This window comes from Epinephelus lanceolatus, chromosome 15 (genome assembly GCF_041903045.1).
Source record: "Epinephelus lanceolatus isolate andai-2023 chromosome 15, ASM4190304v1, whole genome shotgun sequence".
Lineage (NCBI taxonomy): Eukaryota > Metazoa > Chordata > Actinopteri > Perciformes > Serranidae > Epinephelus > Epinephelus lanceolatus.
In genome coordinates, this window is record NC_135748.1 from 36,103,652 (window position 1) to 36,126,446 (window position 22,795).

General features: G+C 39.1%; 1 protein-coding gene across 2 annotated transcripts in view; it reads right to left on the bottom strand.

Annotated features, from left to right (window-relative positions):
• Positions 1-10,206: 10,206 nt before the first annotated feature.
• LOC117267112 (E3 SUMO-protein ligase ZBED1-like) overlaps positions 10,207-22,795 on the bottom strand; it is a 41,719-nt gene continuing 29,130 nt past the window's right edge. For both annotated transcript variants that reach the window (XM_033642786.2, XM_033642785.2), the window contains exons 2-3: positions 11,648-12,243; positions 10,207-11,466 (exon numbers count right to left, since the gene is read on the bottom strand). In XM_033642786.2, the coding sequence (XP_033498677.1) occupies positions 11,200-11,466; positions 11,648-12,243 (863 nt within the window). In that variant the 3' untranslated portion in view covers positions 10,207-11,199. The remainder of the gene's footprint in view (positions 11,467-11,647; positions 12,244-22,795) is intronic.

Below are 22,795 nucleotides of genomic sequence, written 5' to 3' on the forward strand. Positions count from 1 at the left end.
ACCCAAACAGTGACATTAGCTAGCTTAGATCACAGTACATTAGTAGCTAGATACCTAGGCTGCTGTTATCTATCCCTACTTCTGTCCTCCAGAATCACTCTTACAGACATGCCTGGTGTCAGGGGCGTACATATAGACAGTGCAGACAGTGTGGTTACACTCAGGCCCTTGAATCGGGGGGCCCATAGAGGGAGTGGGCCCTCCAACAATGTGTTAGGTGGAGAATGGGCCCCTATGAGTGATTGCCATATTGAAAATATGCCTGTGTTCAAAGAACTGTCATTCAATTAAAAACTGTGCCATTTGCTATATAGGCCCTTGAAAAAGGCAAACCAATCTCTATCATGTTTAATGTCAATTTCTAACCTTACAAAAAAACCTTATCTATAACCATTAAACAACTACTCTATAAAACAACTATTCTATAATGATGGATCGTTATTAACATTGTTAAATTGAGTTAATCATTTCTTAATTTCTCATTTCCTTTGGTATTTTTTGTTATATACAGATATGTAATGATGCTTGCTGGGTAATATGTATATTGATGTTATACAGTGTCAAGTCTCTGATGATGTAACTAGACAATATGTGCATGATAACGTGTAGTGGGGCCCATAGTAACTACCTTACGCCACTGTCTGGTGACTTCAAGACTTAAAACCACCACACCAAGAAAATCCATCACTAAATATATGTATTAATTTTTGTTAAGAATAAAAGTGCAGCAAAGAAGCAGGCAGGAGAGAAAGTATTTGTGACAGGATCAGCTGTGAGCAGAGGAAGAAGGTGGGGAAGAGGAGGTGACGTAGAAGGGAAGACAGTCCTCTTTCAGTTCATCTGTAATAAGCTTGTCAGATCAGAGAAACATGTGAATGCACCACCTCTGATACCAGATTGCAGTGTATGCTAATTTTTCATTTGATATGGAAATAATTCTAAATTATTTTTGTTATTTCTCATCGTTGCACATTTGTTGATTTAAGTTTCCAGGATGCCTCCAGTTTTATACACATTTGGATTTTTACTGCTCGTCCTTACAAGTAAGCCTGACACAGTGTTATATGATTTTTTTTTCTTTAACATGTACCACTGTGTGTTTATGATACAAATTTTTGTTTTGATTCTAACATTTCAAGATAAATTCCTAAAACTTTTATTGCTTAAATTCAAATTTCACCTCAACAATGACATGAACTGACTTTCTTCACAGGAAATGTGCAAGGTGTTTCATTCCAACAGTTCTCTCCTCAAGTTGTAAAGGAAGGGACTGTGGAGCTCACGATAAACTGCAGTCATGATGACAGCAGCCTCCAAGTAATGCTGTGGTACCAACACAAACAGAGCAGTCACTCTATGAGCCTCATCGGGTTTGTAGTCCTCCAGAGTGATCCATCGTACGAGGACCAGTTTAAAGAGTCCAGATTCAAGATAAAAGGAGAAGACATAGGGAAAGGATCTCTGATCATTCAAACAGTGACTTCATCAGACTCAGCTGTGTATTTCTGCGCTGCCAGCACACAGTGATGTGGTTTAATGTCACCCCCTCACTAAAAACCCTGCTCTCTTTTTTCTCTCTTGTTTTCATGCTCAAGATCCTGAGAGGAAGGCTGGTAGAATCAGCCTCAACACAGCTTCATTACTGTAAAATAATCCGCTGCATTAGTAATGATCTGGAACAATGGTCTACCCTCCCTCCATCTTTACTGGGTCACATTGAAAGTACTCATATGAATGTTCTGCCCAGACTTCTCTACTTATTTCAGATGTTACCTATAGAAATTCCAAAGTCTACTCTTGATAATTTGAACATTCAAAATAGGTGCCCTAGAATTAAATTCACAATTTTGCAACTAACAAAGCCAGAAGGTGGCCTGAAACTTCCAAATTTAAAATATAATTTTTAGGCTGCACAAATAAAGCCTCTGATAGTATGGATTCAGAATGATACATACACCCACTGGCTCAATATTTAAAAACATATAAGTACAAAGCCATTGAAACCCCTACCCTTTCTAGATGCCCCTACACACATTGAACTAAGATTTCTCTTAAAATTTGGAATAAAATGTAGTCCAAAAGGGGACTTCATTTTATTCCAAATTTTAAGAGAAATCTTAAAATTTGGAATAAAAGAATCTCCTCATTGACAAGTATCCATGAGGACCTTTACACCTCACAGTCTGAATGTTGGCTTTAGAAAATGGCCAGATTATGGACTGATTTGTCTGCATCAGTGATTTCACAGTTATAATTTTAAAACATTCGAGGAGTTGAAAAATGACTTTGATCTCCCCTAGACAGATTTCTTTAGATACTTGCAGCTAAGAACTTTTCTGACAACACACAATGAATGGGGTAAACTAAAGCCCACATCCATAGCAATCTTTCTAAAGGAAATACAAATGGGAAATGGAGACAAGAAAAAATAGTTAAAGTGTAGAAAATATTTTTTATCTATGAATGTACATAACACCCTACAGGTGAGGCGGAGGTGGAAGGCAGAGATGAACATGGTCATATCACAGGGAACTTAGAAGGACGTATGCACGGAGGCGCATCTGGTTACTAATTCCAACACATGGAGGGAATTTATATGGAAAATAATTTGATTTTTCAGAACACCAGAAATAGTATCTAAAATGGGTCCAACACATCCCAGTTCATGTTGGAGAAACTGTGGAACATGCACTGCCAATCACACCCATATATTTTGGCAATGTACGAAGTTAAGTTTATACTGGAAAGAAATATTTGATGCCCTTAAAGAGATCTTTCAACATGAAATTTCACTAGGTCCTTCAGTAGCACTACTGGGTGTTATCCCTGAGATTCTGAATGCACAGGATAAGAAATACCTCTTGCATTTTACTTACAGCAGCCTTAAAGTGTATAACTATTGGATGGCTGAAACCAGACCCTCCCACATATATGGTTCCAGAAAGTCTGGGACCTTTATCAGATGGAACAAATGATATTCTCTTTAAGATTACAAACATCCGTCTTTACTGAACAATGGAGCCCTGTCATGCCTCTATTAATAAAGTGAGGTTTATCATCCAGTAAGACTCCGCTAGACTTTTTGCTTCAATATCTCCCCTATGCACATATCATATAAATATGTCACTGTCTGTAGTACAGATTTGGCATCTGTACTTTTTTGTGTGATTATAATGTGGACTGGACAATTATAACTTTTATTTTTTTCACTTGCTTAAAAAACAAAAACTTTTATCTATTTGAACTTAAATTTTGCTCTTGCTAAATCATGGCTTAACATGTTGGAGTGGATATTTGTGTTTTCATCTTTTTATGTCTTTTACCATTTCTGAATATATTGTATACAAATGTTATATTCAGAAGGATAAAAACGAAAATATACTTTGTACTGTTGTTTAAAGAAAACTAAACAAAAACTGAGTTTAAAAAAAAGCTTTATTATTGTTTTGACATTAAATTAGTTCTTCTGTCCCAGGGGGACATGCGTGAGTTACAGTACTTTCCAAATGGTTTAACGAGTGGGCGGGGCATCGTAGGTTTAAAAAGGCCGCTCAATTATGTGGTGACCAATCAGGGTCCACCGCGGTCCAACTGTCAGCAGGTTTTCATCCAATCACATCAGCTCGTGAGAACATACTTACAGTAGGCCTACAAGTAATCAGAGAGTAAAGAATTAATAATAAAATATCATATTGTCAACATTAAAATAAAGTAATCAGAAATAATAAAATAATGATAAATAATAATAATAATTCCATAAACTAATTAATTCCATTCACTCTCACAGCATTACAGACATTTCTGGTGTCTTTAAGACTTAAAACCACCACACCAAGAAAATCCATCACAAAATATATGTATTAATTTGTCATCAGGAATAAAAGTGCAGCAAAGAAGCAGGCAGGAGAGAAAGTATTTGTGACAGGATCAGCTGTGAGCAGAGGAAGAAGGTGGGGAAGAGGAGGTGACGTAGAAGGGAAGACAGTCCTCTTTCAGTTCATCTGTAATAAGCTTGTCAGATCAGAGAAACATGTGAATGCACCACCTCTGATGCCAGATTTCAGTGTATGCTAATTGTTCATTTGATATGGAAATAATTGTAAATTATTTTTATTTCTCATCGTTGCACATTTGTTGATTTAAGTTTCCAGGATGCCTCCAGTTTTATACACATTTGGATTTTTACTGCTCGTCCTTACAAGTAAGCCTCACACAATGTTATATGATTTTTTTTCTTTAACATGTACCACTGTGTGTTTATGGTACAAATTTATGTTTTGATTCTAACATTTCAAGATAAATTCCGAAAACTTTTATTGCTTGAATTCAAATTTTACCTCAACAATGACATGAACTGACTTTCTTCACAGGAAAAGTGCAAAGTGTTTCATTCCAACAGTCCTCTCCTCAAGTTGTAAAGGAAGGGACTGTGGAGCTCACGATAAACTGCAGTCATGATGGCAGCAACCTCCAAACTTTGCTGTGGTACCAACACAAACAGAGCAGTCACTCTATGAGCCTCATCGGGTACGTAGTCCTCCAGAGTGATCCAGACTACGAGGACCAGTTTTAAGAGTCCAGATTCAAGATAAAAGGAGAAGACATAGGGAAAGGATCTCTGATCATTCAAACAGTGACTTCATCAGACTCAGCTGTGTATTTCTGCGCTGCCAGCACACAGTGATGTGGTTTAATGTCACCCCCTCACTAAAAACCCTGCTCTCTTTTTCTCTCTTGTTTTCATGCTCAAGATCCTGAGAGGAAGGCTGGTAGAATCAGCCTCAACACAGCTTCATTATTGTTCTGACATTAACACTGACTGATTTTAAACAGATTAAACAAATGAGCTTCTTCACAGTCACACAGTTTCAAAAAATAATGTATATATGAAAGCATTCAAGTCATTTTGCGTATACGCAAAACACACATTGGAATGGGGTGGTATTTATGGCTGCAATGTGAGGGCAACAACTGAATGTAACTACACACTCATTTTACATGTGATACCGTGAAACTGCAATATTTTCTGGAGCGGTTTTTGTGCCATGAAAATCTCATACCTTGCCACTGCCACTATATGCGCTTGCCCATACTGAAATAGAGAGTATGTTTTTCTTGCCACTCCCCACAAGCAAAAGCCATGCTTGGCACAGAAAGGGAAGTCATGACAAGAATATGACAAGGCAAAACAGCAACAACCTAGGGGGAAGCAAATATCAATATAACCGTGAGTATTCATATTTCACCAAATCAACAGCATGAAAGGATCATACAAGTGCCAAACAACCATAAGAAAAAGCTCAGCCACTTGAAGAAATGATTCACAATTCTTCCCAATACTTTGCATAGGTAGATGATTAAAGTATAATGGCAGAAAAACAGCAGCAAAGAAGATCCAGCCCACAGCACAACTACTGTTCAGTCATTAAACACGAGACAGCAGGAGAGCAGAAATGTTACAGCCAACTGTAGCTTAACCAAGCAGCCAAACAGTGACTAACAAAAGTCAAAACATTAACTGGTAATATAACTATAATATTAGCTGTATGCTAGTACAAGCAATACAATGCTTACTTAGTGAGATGAAGATGTACCTGCAATTCCCAGAGTCATGAAATAAATGAGTAAAAACCTTCAAAGAGTCCCAAGCAGAACAGAAAAGTTTCAGACGACCGTTGATGAGGAGTCATAATAACCCAAACAGTGACATTAGCTAGCTTAATGCACAGTACATTAGTAGCTGGACACCTAGGCTGCTGTCATCTATCCCTACTTCTGTGAGCAAAAAACAGAAGATAGCACCAAGATATCAAACACAAGATAGGAGAAGAGCAAAATGCAGACAGTCTGGCAGCTTCTTCACTGTTAGCTATCCAAACGTTAGCCTCAGTGTTACCAACTGTGTGTCATAACCGTTAGCTAGCTTAGCCAAACGTAGCTGGCTTAGCCAAAACATCAACTTATGATGTAACATGTCAGAACAGGCAGATACCGTATATTTCCAAATAGTTGCCCGGTGGCAAACAGCTGCCGGGCACCTAATAGCTGCCGGGGGTTTGACCCCATTTTGTGTATTAAACGCCGGTCCGATTATTTCCTCATGCATTGACTCAAGGAGGGACAGCCATGGCAGACTGTTTGCGCTTTTACGCATGGGTCGGTGGTGAAGTGGTACACATGACTCGTGCTATGGACGGACGGACAGACAGCCACGTACCTAAAACAGGAAATATATCTGGCTACATCTTTCCCACATCAAATATCCGTGATCACCTAGACCCAGGTGCGTAAAAGCGCACACAATTCTGTGTCCTCTCACCGCGGATGCTGTGATTTGGTGGCCTGGTACTCATTGTAGCCCACTCTTATAAGACCCAACAATAATAGTAATAATAATAATAATAATAATAATAATAATAATAATAATAATAATAAGTTACTGTGGACCTATATGCCATGCCTTTTAATAAAATTACCAAAGGAGTTCGCTGAAAAACAGATAAAGTCAGCCTGAATTACTCACGGTGAAAATCGCTGACATGCATGAGAAATACGGCTTCTACAGGCTCGCCATAGCTCACTGTCAGGACTCAGGGACCAGAATTCGGGATGGCGGACCGTCGGAATGGCGATATTTCGGTGTGGCGGCCTGTAACCGTTGGTTAAATGGCCCGTTCGGTTGGTATTCGGATAACTGGGGCTTTACTGATATAATGTAATAGCACCACCCAGCGGTGAAACCCATGTACACGTTTACACGAAAAAAATGACCCACTCTAAACGTTTGGAGATTTTTCTACACAAACTCACCCCTACATTATACAGTATTTTTGCACTAAAAAACATACTGGACAGGAACTGTAACCAAATAACGGCCTGGTGCAGGTCGGTGCAAAAAAAAAAAAAAAAAAAAAAAAAAAAAAAAGCCTTGAGCAAATAGCCGCCTGATTCTTTTAAACGCCTGGGGTCAAACTTGATTTTGTGAAATAAACGCCTGGGCTACTATTTGGAAAAATACGGTAATTCTTACCTTGCTGAGGTGAAGCTATGATTCCTGGAGATTCCTAAAAGAGTAAACTTCCCAAGCAGAGTCCAAAGTAGCCAAAAGCTGGTCAGGAAAACTCCGGTTCAGACATGAAGTGTGCGTTAGCAACAGCCGTTGGTGTGAGGAACAATCACAGATGGACTCTATCAGCATATTGGAGCACTGAGAAAACATTCATTGTAACGGTGGTCCTGAGGAAACACTGTTAAACTGTCGGTACTAAACTTGCTCTTTAAATGGACAGTTGGTCTCAAGTTTTACTAACTAAATTATTTCATGTGTCCAAGTGGGAGTTTCAGCGCAAGTTACATTACTTTCCTAACGGGGCATTGTAGGTTTAAAAAGACCGCCCAGTTATATGGTGACCAATCAGGTTCCACCGAGGTCCAACTGTCAGCAGATTTTCATCCAATCACATCAGCTGGTAAGAACATATTTACAGTAGGCCTACAAGTGATCAGACAGTAAACAATAAATAATAAAATATCATATTGTCAACATTAAAATTAAATAATCAGTTTTTTTCCCCACATTCTTTAAAAGTCTCCCAGAATTACTCTTACAGCATTACAGACATCTCTGGTGTCTTTAAGACTTAAAACCACCACACCAAGAAAATCCATCACAAAATATATGTATTAATTTGTCATCAGGAATTAAAGTGCAGCAAAGAAGCAGGCAGGAGAGAAAGCATTTGTGACAGGATCAGCTGTGAGCAGAGGAAGAAGGTGGGGAAGAGGAGGTGACGTAGAAGGGAAGACAGTCCTCTTTCAGTTCATCTGTAATAAGCTTGTCAGATCAGAGAAACATGTGAATGCACCACCTCTGATACCAGATTGCAGTTTATGCTAATTGTTTATTTGATATGGAAATAATTCTAAATTATTTCTGTTATTTCTCATCGTTGCACATTTGTTGATTTAAGTTTCCAGGATGCCTCCAGTTTTATACACATTTGGATTTTTACTGCTCATCCTTACAAGTAAGCCTGACACAGTGTTATATGATTTTTTTTCTTTAAGGTGTACCACTGTGTGTTTATGATACAAATTTGTTTCATTTTCTCTAAGATGTCAAGATAATGCTCTTAAACTTGCATTTCAAAAATTCAAATTTTCACTCAACAATGACATGAACTGACTTTCTTCACAGGAAAAGTGCAAAGTGTTTCATTCCAACAGTCCTCTCCTCAAGTTGTAAAGGAAGGGACTGTGGAGCTCACGATAAATTGCAGTCATGATGACAGCAGCCGCAGCACTATGTTATGGTACCAACACAAACAGAGCAGTCACTCTATGAGCCTCATCGGGTACACGGTCAACCAGGGTGATCCAGTCTACGAGGACCAGTTTAAAAACTCCAGATTCAAGATAAAAGGAGAAGACATAGGGAAAGGATCTCTGATCATTCAAACAGTGACTTCATCAGACTCAGCTGTGTATTTCTGCGCTGCCAGCACACAGTGATGTGGTTTAATGTCACCCCCTCACTAAAAACCCTGCTCTCTTTTTCTCTCTTGTTTTCATGCTCAAGATCCTGAAAGGAAGGCTGGTAGAATCAGCCTCAACACAGCTTCATTATTGTTCTGACATTAACACTGGCTGTGATTTGAAACAGATTAAACATAATGAGCTTCTTCACAGTCACAAAGTCTCACAAAATAATGTATATATGAAAGCATTCAAGTCCTTTTGCTTGTATGCAAAACACATTGGAATGGGGTGGTATGTACGTATGGTTGCAATGTGATAGTGCTGCACGATTAATCTAATCGCAATCGCAATCGGGATGTTAGGCTGTGCGATTACATAACTACATAAAAGGCTGCGATTTAATGTAGGCTAAATAAATGTTAACGTGTGTGCCTGTCAACGTGACCGCCTCTCCTGTAGTGTGTGGAGTTTGCTGACTTCATGCCCACAAGCTATCCTGGTGCGTGCAGCCGGCGTGCAGCAGTGACCAACACAGACGCTGAAGAAGAGCATGAGCTCGACCATGAACAGCCTGAGTTGGTGGCGAAACAATGTCTGTTACATGGCGATACTTTGGATTCAGGTACGGCAATGCTGAACGGACGTGCTGTGAAAGTTAAAGTCGCCACGTCCCGCGGCAACACGACCAATCTATATCAGCACTTGAGACAACACAGCACAGGGAAAAGTAGGATGAGTGCATGCGAGAGAAAGCCGAGCCGTGTAACGTTAAAGACAAAGAGACAACTGAAAGCCGCCAGAGCCTCATAAAACAACATCCAAGCACAGTTGAGCAAACATTTGTAAGTGTCACAGGGAAATCATGGACTCCATAACAAATGAAAAATTGAGCAATTTTGCTCGGTTTCGGCCCACTTGACATGCTGCTGTGTTGTGCTATGGCGCTGGAATTTGTCACTTACGTGACAACGCCTGAACGCAACATATGCTCGCTCCGCTGTGTGTACAGTTCCGTGCTGGCTGCTGTGTGAGCAGCGTGTTTGACTGTGCTCAGTCTGTTGATGGTCATTGACACACTGTCTGTCCATAACAATAACTGTGTCAGGTCAAGTGCCCCCCTGATATAATGTAGGGGAAATACTGAGTCAAGCAAAAAGACTCATCATACCATTTATTTATTACATTTTATTGTAATTATATTGTAATCGCAATGGCAAATTGCAATAATGTCCACCATAATCGCAATCGCACATTTTTACCAAATCGTGCAGCACTACAATGTGAGGTCAAAAACTGAATGTAACTACACACTCATTTTATAAGTGATACCGTGAAACTGCAATATTTTCTGGGGCAGTTTTTGTGCCGTGAAAATCTAATCAGTCTAAGTCAATCTAAGTCATAACAAGAATATGACAAGGCAAAACAGCAACAACCAACAACGTAGGGGAAAGCAAATATCAATATAACCACGAGTATTTGCATTTCACCAAATCAACAGCATGAAAGAATCGTTCGAGTGCCAAACAACCAAAAGAAAAAGCTCAGCCACTCAAAGAAATGATTCACAATTAAGTAGTGCTGCACATTTTGATAAAAATATGCGATGGTGATTTTAGTGGACAATATTGCCATTTGTGATTGCCACTGCGATTATAATAAATAAATGGAATCATGAGTCTTCTTGCTTGACTGTCAAGGAAAATGCGGAGAATGACAATAGTTTTGGAGTTTATTTCCCAACCGGAACATACAAATATTTAGCAGCATAAAATTACAAAACCGTAATTTTTTACAGTACTGTTCTCCAAATAATATTTTCAAATAAATAGAAGTTCTTTCTTTTTTGAAAATAAAGGTATTTCGGCAAAGTGCAAATAGTGACATTATTGTAAACTTAAAGGCTTTTCTGCAGGCATTTTGTAAACTTTAACTGTTTAAGTAGTATTTAATACAAAAACGAAAAAGATTGTACAGCACTGTAAAAAAGAATAAAGGCATTTCTGCAACGTGCAGAGGCAGTAAACAGCTTTCCTGTACGCATTTTGGTAAACCTTTAAAGTATTGTTATTTAATTTTAAAAAAAAGTGCAGTAAACAAACAAAGGAGTTTCTTTAAAGTGCAAACAGAAGCAGTGCCCGTCTCTCAATATAACAAAGGCAGTCCTTTAAAGTGCAAAGGCTGTGGCACTTTTTTACAACTTGAAGGCCTTTCTGGAGGCATATCTCTTAACATTGAGTACAACTTCAACAACAAATAAGAGAATACAAAATATTCATTAAATAAGACATTTTGCATGCTCAAAAAAGGACATTTGAGAGGGGTTTAATATAAAAATCAACTTCTAAAATGGGGTATACTTTGCAGTCTACTACAACTTCCTCTAAAAATTACACTGGATATAAAACAAAATGGACACTTTGGGTAGTTCAGTCAATCACACCCAAACCAATAAAAATGTTACCACTGTACTTTCTTATTATCAAATTGTACTTCCATATGCTCTTTCTAAAAGGTTCCAGCTAACACCATTTCAGAGGTTCTTTGACAAAAACACCCAACATTTCCACCTTGTCTGGTTTCAGACAGGATCGATGGGCTGATACAACATTACCGCTCATCCTAAAAGCTCTTTCTGACACAGAGCTTGTTGCTTGTATGCATAGATATTTCTGAGCTAGTCTGGACAGCAAAGGGAAATTCATTTTGTGGCACTTTCCATCATTTCAACGGATCTTCCTCATGGCCAACACAGAGCATGTAAGTGTATGTAGTGAGTTCACTAGCCACTGCTTCACTACACTGTGCCATGGGATCAAAGGTGGTTGATGATACTGATGCTGTTGTTGGCGTGTGTGGGCTGTTCTGAAAGAAACTGGCTAAAGTTTTCTTCTTGGCTTTAGCTGCAGGTGGATTGTCCACATCCAAGCTATCCTCCTCCATTGCTATGGTGCGCTGCGCTTCAGGCTGATGCTGAATTGCCATCACCTGTAATATTTACAAGAAAAAGAATTGAATTTCTATAACACAGTTTAAAATACATCAAAATCTCTAGGAGCTTTACAGAAAGAGTTTAACAGTCATACTACATGATAGACTGGTCAATATACTCCAAAAAAAAAATTTAAATAAAATTATGCCAGCATAAAAGAAAATAATAACTGATCACCTCAGAAATCACTCGTTCCTTCGTGGTCTTCGTTTCTTCTGTACTCGCGTATTTTGTTCGGAACCTGGGGTCAAGGAATGTTGTGATGTTCAGCAGGTCCTGTGTTGCTTGATATTTTTCATTGAGGTAGCTCAGGATTTTTGCTTTCAGTGATTTGGTCAGGTCACTGTTCTCTGCCTCTTCAGCCAGTACTGAGGTGTTCAGAAGATGGAGAACAGGTTTCAGGTATGATATGCTTACGTATTGTTCAGCTGACAAAGCATCTGTGAAGTCTTGGAGTGGGCTTAGAGCCTTGTTTAAAGATTCCAGGACGTCCAGGTCTTGTAATGAGGGCAGTCGCTGTCGCGTTTTGCGGTCTGTAGAGAGAACCTTGGTCAAAGCATGTTGTTGTTCCAGGACTCTTGCTATCATTTTCTGTGTGGATCCCCATCGTGTTTGGCAGTCTGTCACCATGGCATGCTGTGGAAGGTTGAGCTCCCTCTGTGCCTCCCTCAAGGCTTCTCTTTTCCTCCAGCTGTGAGAGAAGTGGCCCACAAGCTTTCTACATATCCCAATAGCCCTGTTGGTGCAGTCAGCTTCACCTTTCACAGCATTTTCTGTGAAAGAGAGGAGTGAAAGACACCCATAAATTTTTCTTATCCTCTACAGGTTCCAAAAAACATGTAGTATTATCTGAAACAACTTAGAGGCTTGTACAGTAATAAAGGGTGTTGTTCTTAAATCAGTGTGTTAGTGTGTGTGTGTGTGTGTGTGTGTGTGTGTACAAAACAGCCTCTGTCAGATATGTTTGTGCTCTTTGTGAAAGTTTGTCTTAAATAATTTATCTTTCAGGTAGTAGAGAGCACAGGGATCATTTTATAAACGTTTGGGGGTTTTTTATACCTGAAATATTTTAGTTTTATTTCATTTTGCTTTATATTTTAATTGTTTTTTGTCCAGTCTAACAGTTTGAATTTGGGAGCAATCTTTGCCTACTTGTCAGTCCTTTCTGGCCTGAATGAGTAAGTAGTATTTCCATTCAATGTTGATTTGAGCATCTAAATTTTTATCAACCCAACAGAGTTTTGGTTCATTTTGAAAAAAAAAAAAAAAAAAAAGATTTTAAGAACACATTAGTGCAAATAGCAAACACATTTAAAGAAAGACAATTACTAGTGGCCAAAGAGCTGTTTGAGACTATGGACGGTTGATAATGCAGTTTCAGTTTGGTCAAATAATACCAATGAAATACAGATAAAAAACAGAAACAGTAAACATGGCAGATAGGCAAAGTAGTGTAAAAGAATTAACTTACCAATGGCAAGAAGAAGCCTATGTTACCAACTTATAATACCTCACTGGTACAGGCGATCAAACACACAGACCGGTTTCGACAAGTGTCTTCCTCAGTGTGTGAAAAGGGTTACACACTGAGGAGGACACTTGTCGAAACCGGTCTGTGTGTTTGATCGCCTGTACCAGTGAGGTATTATAAGTTGGTTACTAAGGACACCGAGTGATGCTGGCTTTTTTTTGTTTATATTGTTGTTCTGTGGCCGAGCACCTCCAGACTTTTTTCTTCTTCTTTTCTTTTTGAGAGTGCGTGTTGTCTTTCTTCAAAGATGAAGCCTATGGCCAAAACAGTGGACTCTTTGCCAGTTATTAAGCTGCACTGCCTTGATGATGTTAGTGGCGTTGTCTGTAGTGATGGTAACCTAACGCTCCTCACACAGGTCCCACGCTGCCAAAGCCTCTCTCAGGCCTGATGCAATGTTTTCTCCGGTGTGGTCCTGGGGGAAGTACGATGTTTGTAGGCAGCGACTTTTAAGCTCAAAGTCATCGTCGACAATGTGAACTGTCAGACTTAAATAAGGCTCCGCAGTCCTGCTTGACCACAGGTCTGTTGTGGTTGCGTAGAACTTCACTGTATCCATTTCTACTTGAACTTCACTATGGCGTTGGTTGTAGAGCTCTGGGATAGCAACGTGAGAGAAAATGTTATGCGAGGGTAGCTGATACCTTCTGTCCAGTGTACGGATCATTTTCCAAAACCCCTCCTTGTTACCTGTATATATCAGCACCATGTCTCGTGCCAAATAGTTTGTAATGGAGTCCGTGATTTCCCTGTGTCTCTCTGAGGTCTTTTCATATGGCGTGACACTTGTAAATATATTCCTAATTGTGTTTTGTTGTTGTTTCATGAGGAGGCTTTCAGTTGTATCTTTGTCTTTAGCGTTTCCTGGCTTGGCTTTCTCTTGCATGCACTCTTCGTACTTTTCTCTGTGCTGTCTCAAATGTTGATACAGATTGGTAGTGTTGACACGGGACGTGGCGACTTTACCTTTGCAAGTTCTAAATGGCACCTCTTTCTGTTCAGCGTCGCCATACCAGAAGCCAAAGTATCGGCATATAATTGACGTTGCAGGTTTTTTTTTTCGCCACTTACTCTAACTCTTCTTGGTCGTGCACATATTCTTCCTTGGCGTCCATCTTGGTCAGTGCTGCACGCTGGGTAGTCACCTGACCATACGTGCTGTACACACCAGGATAGCTTGTGGGCGTAACGTCAACAAACTCCACACACTTTAGGAGAGGCAGTCACGTTCACAGGCACGCACGTTAAGATTTATTTACATTAAATCGCAAATTGCAGCCTTTTGTGCGGTTATGTAATCGCACAGCCTGACATCGCGATTGCGATTAGAGCACTACAATTAACTGCAATACTTTGCATAGGTAGATGTTTAAAGTATAATAGCAGAAAAACAGCAGCAAAGAAGATCCAGCCCACAGCACAACTAATGTTCAGTCACTAAACACAAGGCAGCAGGAGAGCAGAAACATTACAGCCAACTGTAGCTTAACCAAGCAGCCAAACAGTGACTAACAAAAGTCAAAACATTAACTGGTAATATAACTGTAATATTAGCTGTATAGCTGTACAAGCAATACAATGCTTACTTAGTGAGATGAAGATGTGATTCCCAGAGTCAAGAAAAATAAAACCTTTCAAAAGAGTCCCAAGGAGCCAAAAACAGACAACTCCGGTTCAGACCAACGGGACGCAACAGCCGTTGGTGTAAGGAACAATCACAAATGGACTCTATCAGCATATTGGAGCACTGAGAAAACATTCCTTGTAACTGCAGTCCTGAGGAAACACTGTTAAACTGTTAGTACTAAACTTGCTCTCTAAATGGAGTTATTCTCTAGTTTTACTAAACAAGTTCTCGTGTCCGTGATGGAGCTGCAGCGTCAGTTACTTTGCAAACAGTTTAACAAGTGGGCGGGGCATTGTAGTTTTAAAAAGACCGCCCAATTATGTGGTGACCAATCAGGTTCCATTGGGGTCCAATTTGTCAGCAGGTTTTCATCAGCTGGTGAGAACATACTTACAGTAGCCCTATGAGTGATCAGACAACTAAACTATTAATTAATATAATTACACATAACAGAGACTACTCCCTACTACATGTCAGTAAAAAAAAGTGCCTAAAAAGTGCAGCAAAGAAGCAGGCAGGAGAGAAAGTATTTGTGACAGAATCAGCTGTGAGCAGAGGAAGAAGGTGGGGAAGAGGAGGTGACGTAGAAGGGAAGACAGTCCTCTTTCAGTCCATCTGTAATAAGCTTGTCAGATCAGAGAAACATGTGAATGCACCACCTCTGATACCAGATTTCAGTGTATGCTAATTGTTCATTTGATATGGAAATAATTGTAAATTATTTCTGTTATTTCTCATCGTTGCACATTTGTTGATTTAAGTTTCCAGGATGCCTCCAGTTTTATACACATTTGGATTTTTACTGCTCGTCCTTACAAGTAAGCCTGACACAATGTTATGATTTTTTTTCTTTAACATGTACCACTGTGTGTTTATGGTACAAATTTGCTTAGATTTTTCTAAGATTTCAAGATAAATTCATAAAACTTTTATTGCTTGAATTCAAATTTTACCTCAACAATGACATGAACTGACTTTCTTCACAGGAAAAGTGCAAAGTGTTTCATTCCAACAGTCCTCTCCTCAAGTTGTAAAGGAAGGGACTGTGGAGCTCACAATAAACTGCAGTCATGATGACAGCAACCTCCAAGTAATGCTGTGGTACCAACACAAACAGAGCAGTCGCTCTATGAGCCTCATCGGGTATGTATACCCCCCGAATGATCCAGTCTACGAGGACCAGTTTACAAACTCCAGAGTCAAGATAAAAGGAGAAGACATAGGGAAAGGATCTCTGATCATTCAAACAGTGACTTCAGCAGACTCAGCTGTGTATTTCTGCGCTGCCAGCACACAGTGATGTGGTTTAACGTCACCCCCTCACTAAAAACCCTGCTCTCTTTTTTCTCTCTTGTTTTCATACTCAAGATCCTGAGAGGAAGGCTGGTAGAATCAGCCTCAAAACAGCTTCATTATTGTTCTGACATTAACACTGACTGACTTTAAACAGATTAAACATAATGAGCTTCTTCAGTCACAGAGTTTAAAAGAATACTGTATATATGACAGCCAGGGTAGGAAATTAGCACCAGCCATCAGCCAAATGCTGGTAAAATATACAAGTGGCTGCTAGATTGGCTTTACTCACCAGCCCAAAAACAATGGTAGTCTATGAAGTGGCTGGTAGATTTCTGAATCCACCAGCCACAGTGGCAGGTGGGCAAAAAAGTTAACTTCAACCCCTGATGAAAGCATTCAAGTCCTTTTGCTTAGACACAAAACACACATTGGAATGGGGTGGTATTTATGGCTGCAATGTGAGGGCAACAACTGAATGTAACTACACACTGATTTCATCAAATACATTACAGATTTCCCCAATGTGTACAAATCAAGTGCTGCCATTTAAAGGAAAGCTGACAGACCAATACATGAGTCCTTGTACATTCAGTCAGTCACAAGGCCAGACCTATGATGTAGAGAGGCAGTGATATGCCAGTTTAGAGGTACACCATGACGGAGAACCTCCCCCTTTATTTTATTGATTTTCAAAGGAGAGACTTTTTACACATACTTTCATTTACAAAATGGTTTCAGGTTTGTATTATAGTAATAAATATTTGTTCAACCAAAAATGACCTCTTCTGTTTTCATTCCTTCAAGAGCCATTCTGACTGACAAAATAATTAAACTATTAATTAATACAATTGCAAATTATAGTTAAAGTCATCCAGGGCTCAACAATAAGGATTGCCCGATTGCCCGGGGCAAGTAAAACTCAAGGTCGGGCATGTAAACTAACAACTCACTTGCCCGATCGGGCAAGTTGCTAAAAATAGTGAAAGTTAATAACTAATTGATAAAAATAAATGTATTTTAAAATGTGCTCTTCTGCTCTGATGCAGCGGTCTCTCTGCCTGAAGTCACAGGCACAGCTGTGTAACAATGTCCTGCCCACAGCCCCCATTGATATTATTTTGCGCGACGGACGCTTCATATAATAACATAACAATATACTATTTATGGTGTTCTGTCATCGTGTCATTTCTGTCTCTACATGGTCACGTGTTAAGACACAAAAATCCATCACAAAATATATGTATTAATTTGTCATCAGGAATAAAAGTGCAGCAAAGAAGCAGGCAGGAGAGAAAGTATTTGTGACAGGATCAACTGTGAGCAGAGGAAGAAGGTGGGGAAGAGGAGGTGACGTAGAAGGGAAGACAGTCCTCTTTCAGTCCATCTGTAATAAGCTTGTCAGATCAGAGAAACATGTGAATGTTGCACATTTGTTGATTTAAGTTTCCAGGATGCCTCCAGTTTTATACACATTTGGATTTTTACTGCTCCTCCTTACAAGTAAGCCTGACACAATGTTATATGATTTTTTTTTTTAACACGTGTACCACTGTGTGTTTATGGTACAAATTTGTGTTTTAAGTTTCTGAGATTTCAAGATAAATTCATAAAACTTGTATTACTTAAATTCAAATTTTACCTCAACAATGACATGAACTGACTTTCTTCACAGGAAAAGTGCAAAGTGTTTCATTCCAACAGTCCTCTCCTCAAGTTGTAAAGGAAGGGACTGTGGAGCTCACGATAAACTGCAGTCATGATGACAGCAACCTCAACTACATGCTGTGGTACCAACAGAAACGGAGCAGTCGCACCATGAGCTTCATCGGGTACGTATACCCCCCGAGTGATCCAGTCTACGAGGACCAGTTTAAAGAGTCCAGATTCAAGATAAAAGGAGAAGACATAGGGAAAGGATCTCTGATCATTCAAACAGTGACTCCATCAGACTCAGCTGTGTATTTCTGCGCTGCCAGCACACAGTGATGTGGTTTAATGTCACCCCCTCACTAAAAACCCTGCTCTCTTTTTTCTCTCTTGTTTTCATGCTCAAGATCCTGAGAGGAAGGCTGGTAGAATCAGCCTCAACACAGCTTCATTATTGTTCTGACATTAACACTGACTGATTTTAAACAGATTAAACATAATGAGCTTCTTCACAGTCACACAGTCTCAAAAAATAATGTAAATATGAAAGCATTCAAGTCCTTTTGCTTAGACACAAAACACACATTGGAATGGGGTGGTATTTATGGCTGCAATGTGAGGGCAACAACTGAATCCACTGCAATTTTGTACAAAGCCCATGACTTCCTCTCTCAAAATTCACTAATTACAATATGACATATTGTATTGAGGTCTGGGGAAACACATATAAAACAAATACTACGTCTATATTTTTATTGCAAAAGAAAGCTATAAGAATTATCTGTTAAAAAACCTTAACGCGAGCCAACTAACACACTATTTGCAAAAACATTTTGAAATTCACGGACTTAGTTGATTACATCACAACACAAACCATGTACAAAGTAAAAAATGAACTTCCACTCTCCAGAAACTGTTTAAAATGAAAGTGTTATGACCCTGGGTCATTTATTTGTGATTCTGCTGTTCTGTTGTTCTGTTGTTCCTCCCTGCCTGAGGGTGGTGCTGCCACCCTTAGTGTGTTTCTCTCTCTCCAGGTGCTGGCTGCTGATTGGTGGTTGGAGATTGGTGGAGCTGGTATAAAATGGCCGCTGCTTAAGCTGTTCTTCCTCTTCTCTTGGCCCTACTCCCAACTGCACCATGCTTTGTTGTACTGTGTTAAAAATGAGTTAATTGTGATATTAGTCCAGCAGTCCAGGTAGCTGTAGGGGTGGGTAGCCCTTTTTGTTAATCTTTTTTCTCCTGTTTATTTATAGGGAGTCAGGTGAGTGACCTGTATATTTTCTTTACTTTTGGGTAGGTAAATTAGTTTTGGAGAGCAGATTGTTTTGTTTGTTGTTTTGGGCCACGCCCACCCTGAAGCTTATTGCTACCTTTCTTGGTGAGTGGCATTGGTCGTCCTTGGGAGTGGGGAAAGAGGGGAGCATCCTTTCATGCTATGTACCGGTTCCCCTAGGCCGGTCGTAACAAGAGACACCAGATATAATCTGAGAGGAATATTATTATTATTTGATAAACCAAAGACCCAAACTAATGTTAAAAATAACTGTTTCTGTTAAAGGGGTAATGATTTGAAACAACTGTCCAGAAAGTATTAAATCATGTCGTACATTACATATCTTTAAAAGACTCTATAAAAACTACATTATTTCTTGCTATGGTAAAGAAAATTAAGTTTACTGACTGTACTATTATTTCCGGATTTGTGTGCTGTGCACTATTCGGTCTATTGTGTGATGGAAAATTTAAGTTTATTGATATGATTAATTTTAAATTCTTGCACGTTGCTCTTTTGTATTTGTATTGTTATCACGAGTATAATTCTGTAAGGTAAAAGGGTAGGTGTTTATAAGCTTTAGCTTCTACCTACACCCTTTCAGTTACATTGATTATTGAAATGTACTGCAACAAACACATTCATTCATTCATTCATTCAGAATGTAACTACACACTAATTTCATCAAAAAAATTTCAGCTTTGCCAAATGTGTAGAAATCAAGTGCTGCCATTTACAGGAAAGCTGACAGACCAATAGGGATGTAACGATATGGAAAATTTGATATCTCGATTATAGTGACCAAATTATCACAGTATACGATAATATTGCGATATTTTTTTAAGCGCTGTAAAATGTCCAAAAAATAAATACATTGAAATAACTTCACTAAATCTTGTAACTTCCTTCTCATACCAAAATGTTAACAGCCAAAATCTTATATTAAAATGAAACTTTCACATTAAAGGGCCTAGGGATTGGCACAGCAACAGAAAAATTTATTTTAAATTAACAAAATATGTAAATACATTACAGGAGCAAAGCTTATTTGTCTGATGCATTTTAACAGCAAAATATGTAAACAATTTATATATTAATTATTTATTTATTAGCACGAGAGGAAAAATATATATCAGGGGTCAACAATAAGGATTGCCCGATTGCCCGGGGCAAGTTAAACTCAAGGTCGGGCATGTAAACTAACAACTCACTTGCCCAATTGGGCAAGTTGCTAAAAATAGTAAAAGTTAATAACTAGGTAATTGATAAAATAAATGTATTTTAAAATGTGCTCCTTTGGCTCTGATGCAGCGGTCTCTCTGTCTGAAGTCACAGGCACACGTAACAATGTCCTGCCCACAGCCCCCATTGATATTATTTTGCACGACACACAGGTGATCACGCTAGAGCGGCTCGGGCCACATTTTCCTGACCAAACCGGCCCCCGAGCCCGGTGCAGTTTGTCAGCTGACAAAGTTATTAAAATGGACAGTGTGTAGCCTAAATAACCAGCAACAGACTGCTGTTACGCACAGACAAACACGCTGCTCGCACAGCAGCGTAGCACGGCACTCATGAGCTGGTGTTGCATTCAGGCGTTGTCACGTAAATAACAACTTCCAGCACTTAAATAGGTCATAGCACAAAACAGCAGCATGTCAAGTGACTTTTTACTTTTATTAAACTCAATACAATTGTTACTAAATCTTGAGACACCTCATATGTAAGCTAGACAGACATTTCACCTGCTCATTACTGTGCACACATGTACTGTATGTACTTAGTCCTAAAGAGCCCTTCTGGTGCCAGTAGATACATAGAAACATCCCAGCAGGCTGTGCTTTGCAAACATACAAAAAAGTTTCATGCATGTGAAAATTATTTTTCATGCGTGTGCTTCACCTCCGCTGCTACAACTCCATTCTAGGGGAAGCACTGTTGTGTGCGTTTTGTGCAACAGGTGGATGTGGTAGTCTACTGGTAGAGTAGAGAGAGAGCTAAGTAGCGTTGAAGTAGAGTAGAGCAGGGCAGAGAGATGGAAGCAAAATATATTAAACCCGGTGTTAGTAAAGCAGAACTGGAGAGATGGGTGAAAAATAAATAGAGGTGGGCATGGCTCAAGTAGGGTGCAAAATTATAGACGGAGAATGATTGACAAATTTTTCACTTTAAGCCCTGACACTGTCATATTTGTGTAGGAATTAAGCTACAATACATGACATGTTGTTTTAATTAATAAATATAGTGTAAATAAAGATTACATAACATAAAAATAACTGCAGTCTTTGTTAATTGATAGCCGCTTAAATTAAACAATTTTTATAGGGCAAGTAAAAACTGACTTTGGGCAAGTAGATCTCTGACCAACTTGCCTGACCGGGCAAGTGAAAAAAAACCTTAGCGTTGAACCCTGTGTATAAAACAAAACAATGCAAGAGTAGAACAAAAGACATACAATATATAGAATAGATATCACAAATGTGCAGGAGAAACCAAAAAAACCCTATGGGCAATGGTCATCCTTACACAGAATAATTCACACATTAGAAGTGTGCATGTGAGTCAGAGGATTACCTGTATGAGAAAAGGAGTGCATGCTATCGGTCAAAGGTTAACACGGCAGCGTTTTATGTTGTTTCCTTGAGCTTATGTCGAGAAAGCATAACTGGCCGTCTATATCGATTCTAGCTCGCCATACAATAACCATAATCATAGTGATTCAATCATAGTTGATCTCAATTAGTGTTACATTACGCCGGTTTATATCCTGTCAGCTCTGCTCAGTGTTTTCAGCTCCGTTTCGTTTTGAAACACTTAACGTTAGCAACATAGCTGCTAACACGGCTATTAGCTACTCAGCTAGTATTAGCTCCTAAGTGTCTTAAACGAAAACGGAAAACCTAGTCGCCGTTTAGGAGGACAGATACGGCTCAAATGTCCCGTATACGTCGAGAGTCACACATTATGACAATCTTAGTAAAACCAAAGTCCCTCACACAATAACTGATGTTTGCATGGCATAACTTGCATTGGCTGTAAAGCTGTGGATGACGGTCACAGAGATAATCCAGTAGATTTGTAGTGATGCTACCCTTCGCAGCAACTTTCTTTCTGCATGTTCTACACACAGGATAGGTGTCCTCCAAAAGCTGTCCCTCAGCATTCTTCAGAAACCCAAAGTACACCCAGACCTCAGACTTTGTGCGTTTAGTTAGGGGGAAAATGTCCTGAGTGCCGCTATCACCACCTTCCGCCATGTTTTCATTCTTTGTGTTTACACACGCTACGCATTCACGCAACGCCTGCATCACGAGACTTGAATGAGGCTGTTATTACATATCCTGATAATCCACCGCGATAATGCAATTAATTTAAACATAAACAGTAATTCTTACCGTGTAAAAATTAACTGAGATTTACCGTAATATCGGAAATCGTTACATACCTACAGACCAATACATGAGTCCTCAAAAAATGGAAACTACGATTTTTTTTTCTTGGTGTAAAAACATCACAAACATTAAATGTACATTTAGTCAGTCACAGAGAGCAGACCTATGATGTAGGGTTGCAGTGATCTGTCGGTTTTGAGGTATACTTCGATAAAAAAGTTGACAGTTATCGCGTGTATATTTGCTTATCTATAATATTGGAAAAAAATATAACCAGATAGAGAACCTCCCCCTTATTTTAATTATTTTCAAAGGGGAGACTGTTTACATTCTACCATTGACAACGTGGTTTCAAATCTGTATTACAGTAATTAACATGTTTATCAAAAAATAACCCTTCCATTCCTTTAAGAGCCATTCTAATGACAATACTATAAATTCTGTAATACCATGAAACTGTGAAACTGCAATATTTTCTGAGATGGTTTTCGTATCGTGAAAATTTCATACTGTTGCAATCCTACTGTGATGTCAATAGAAAGTACGTTTTTCT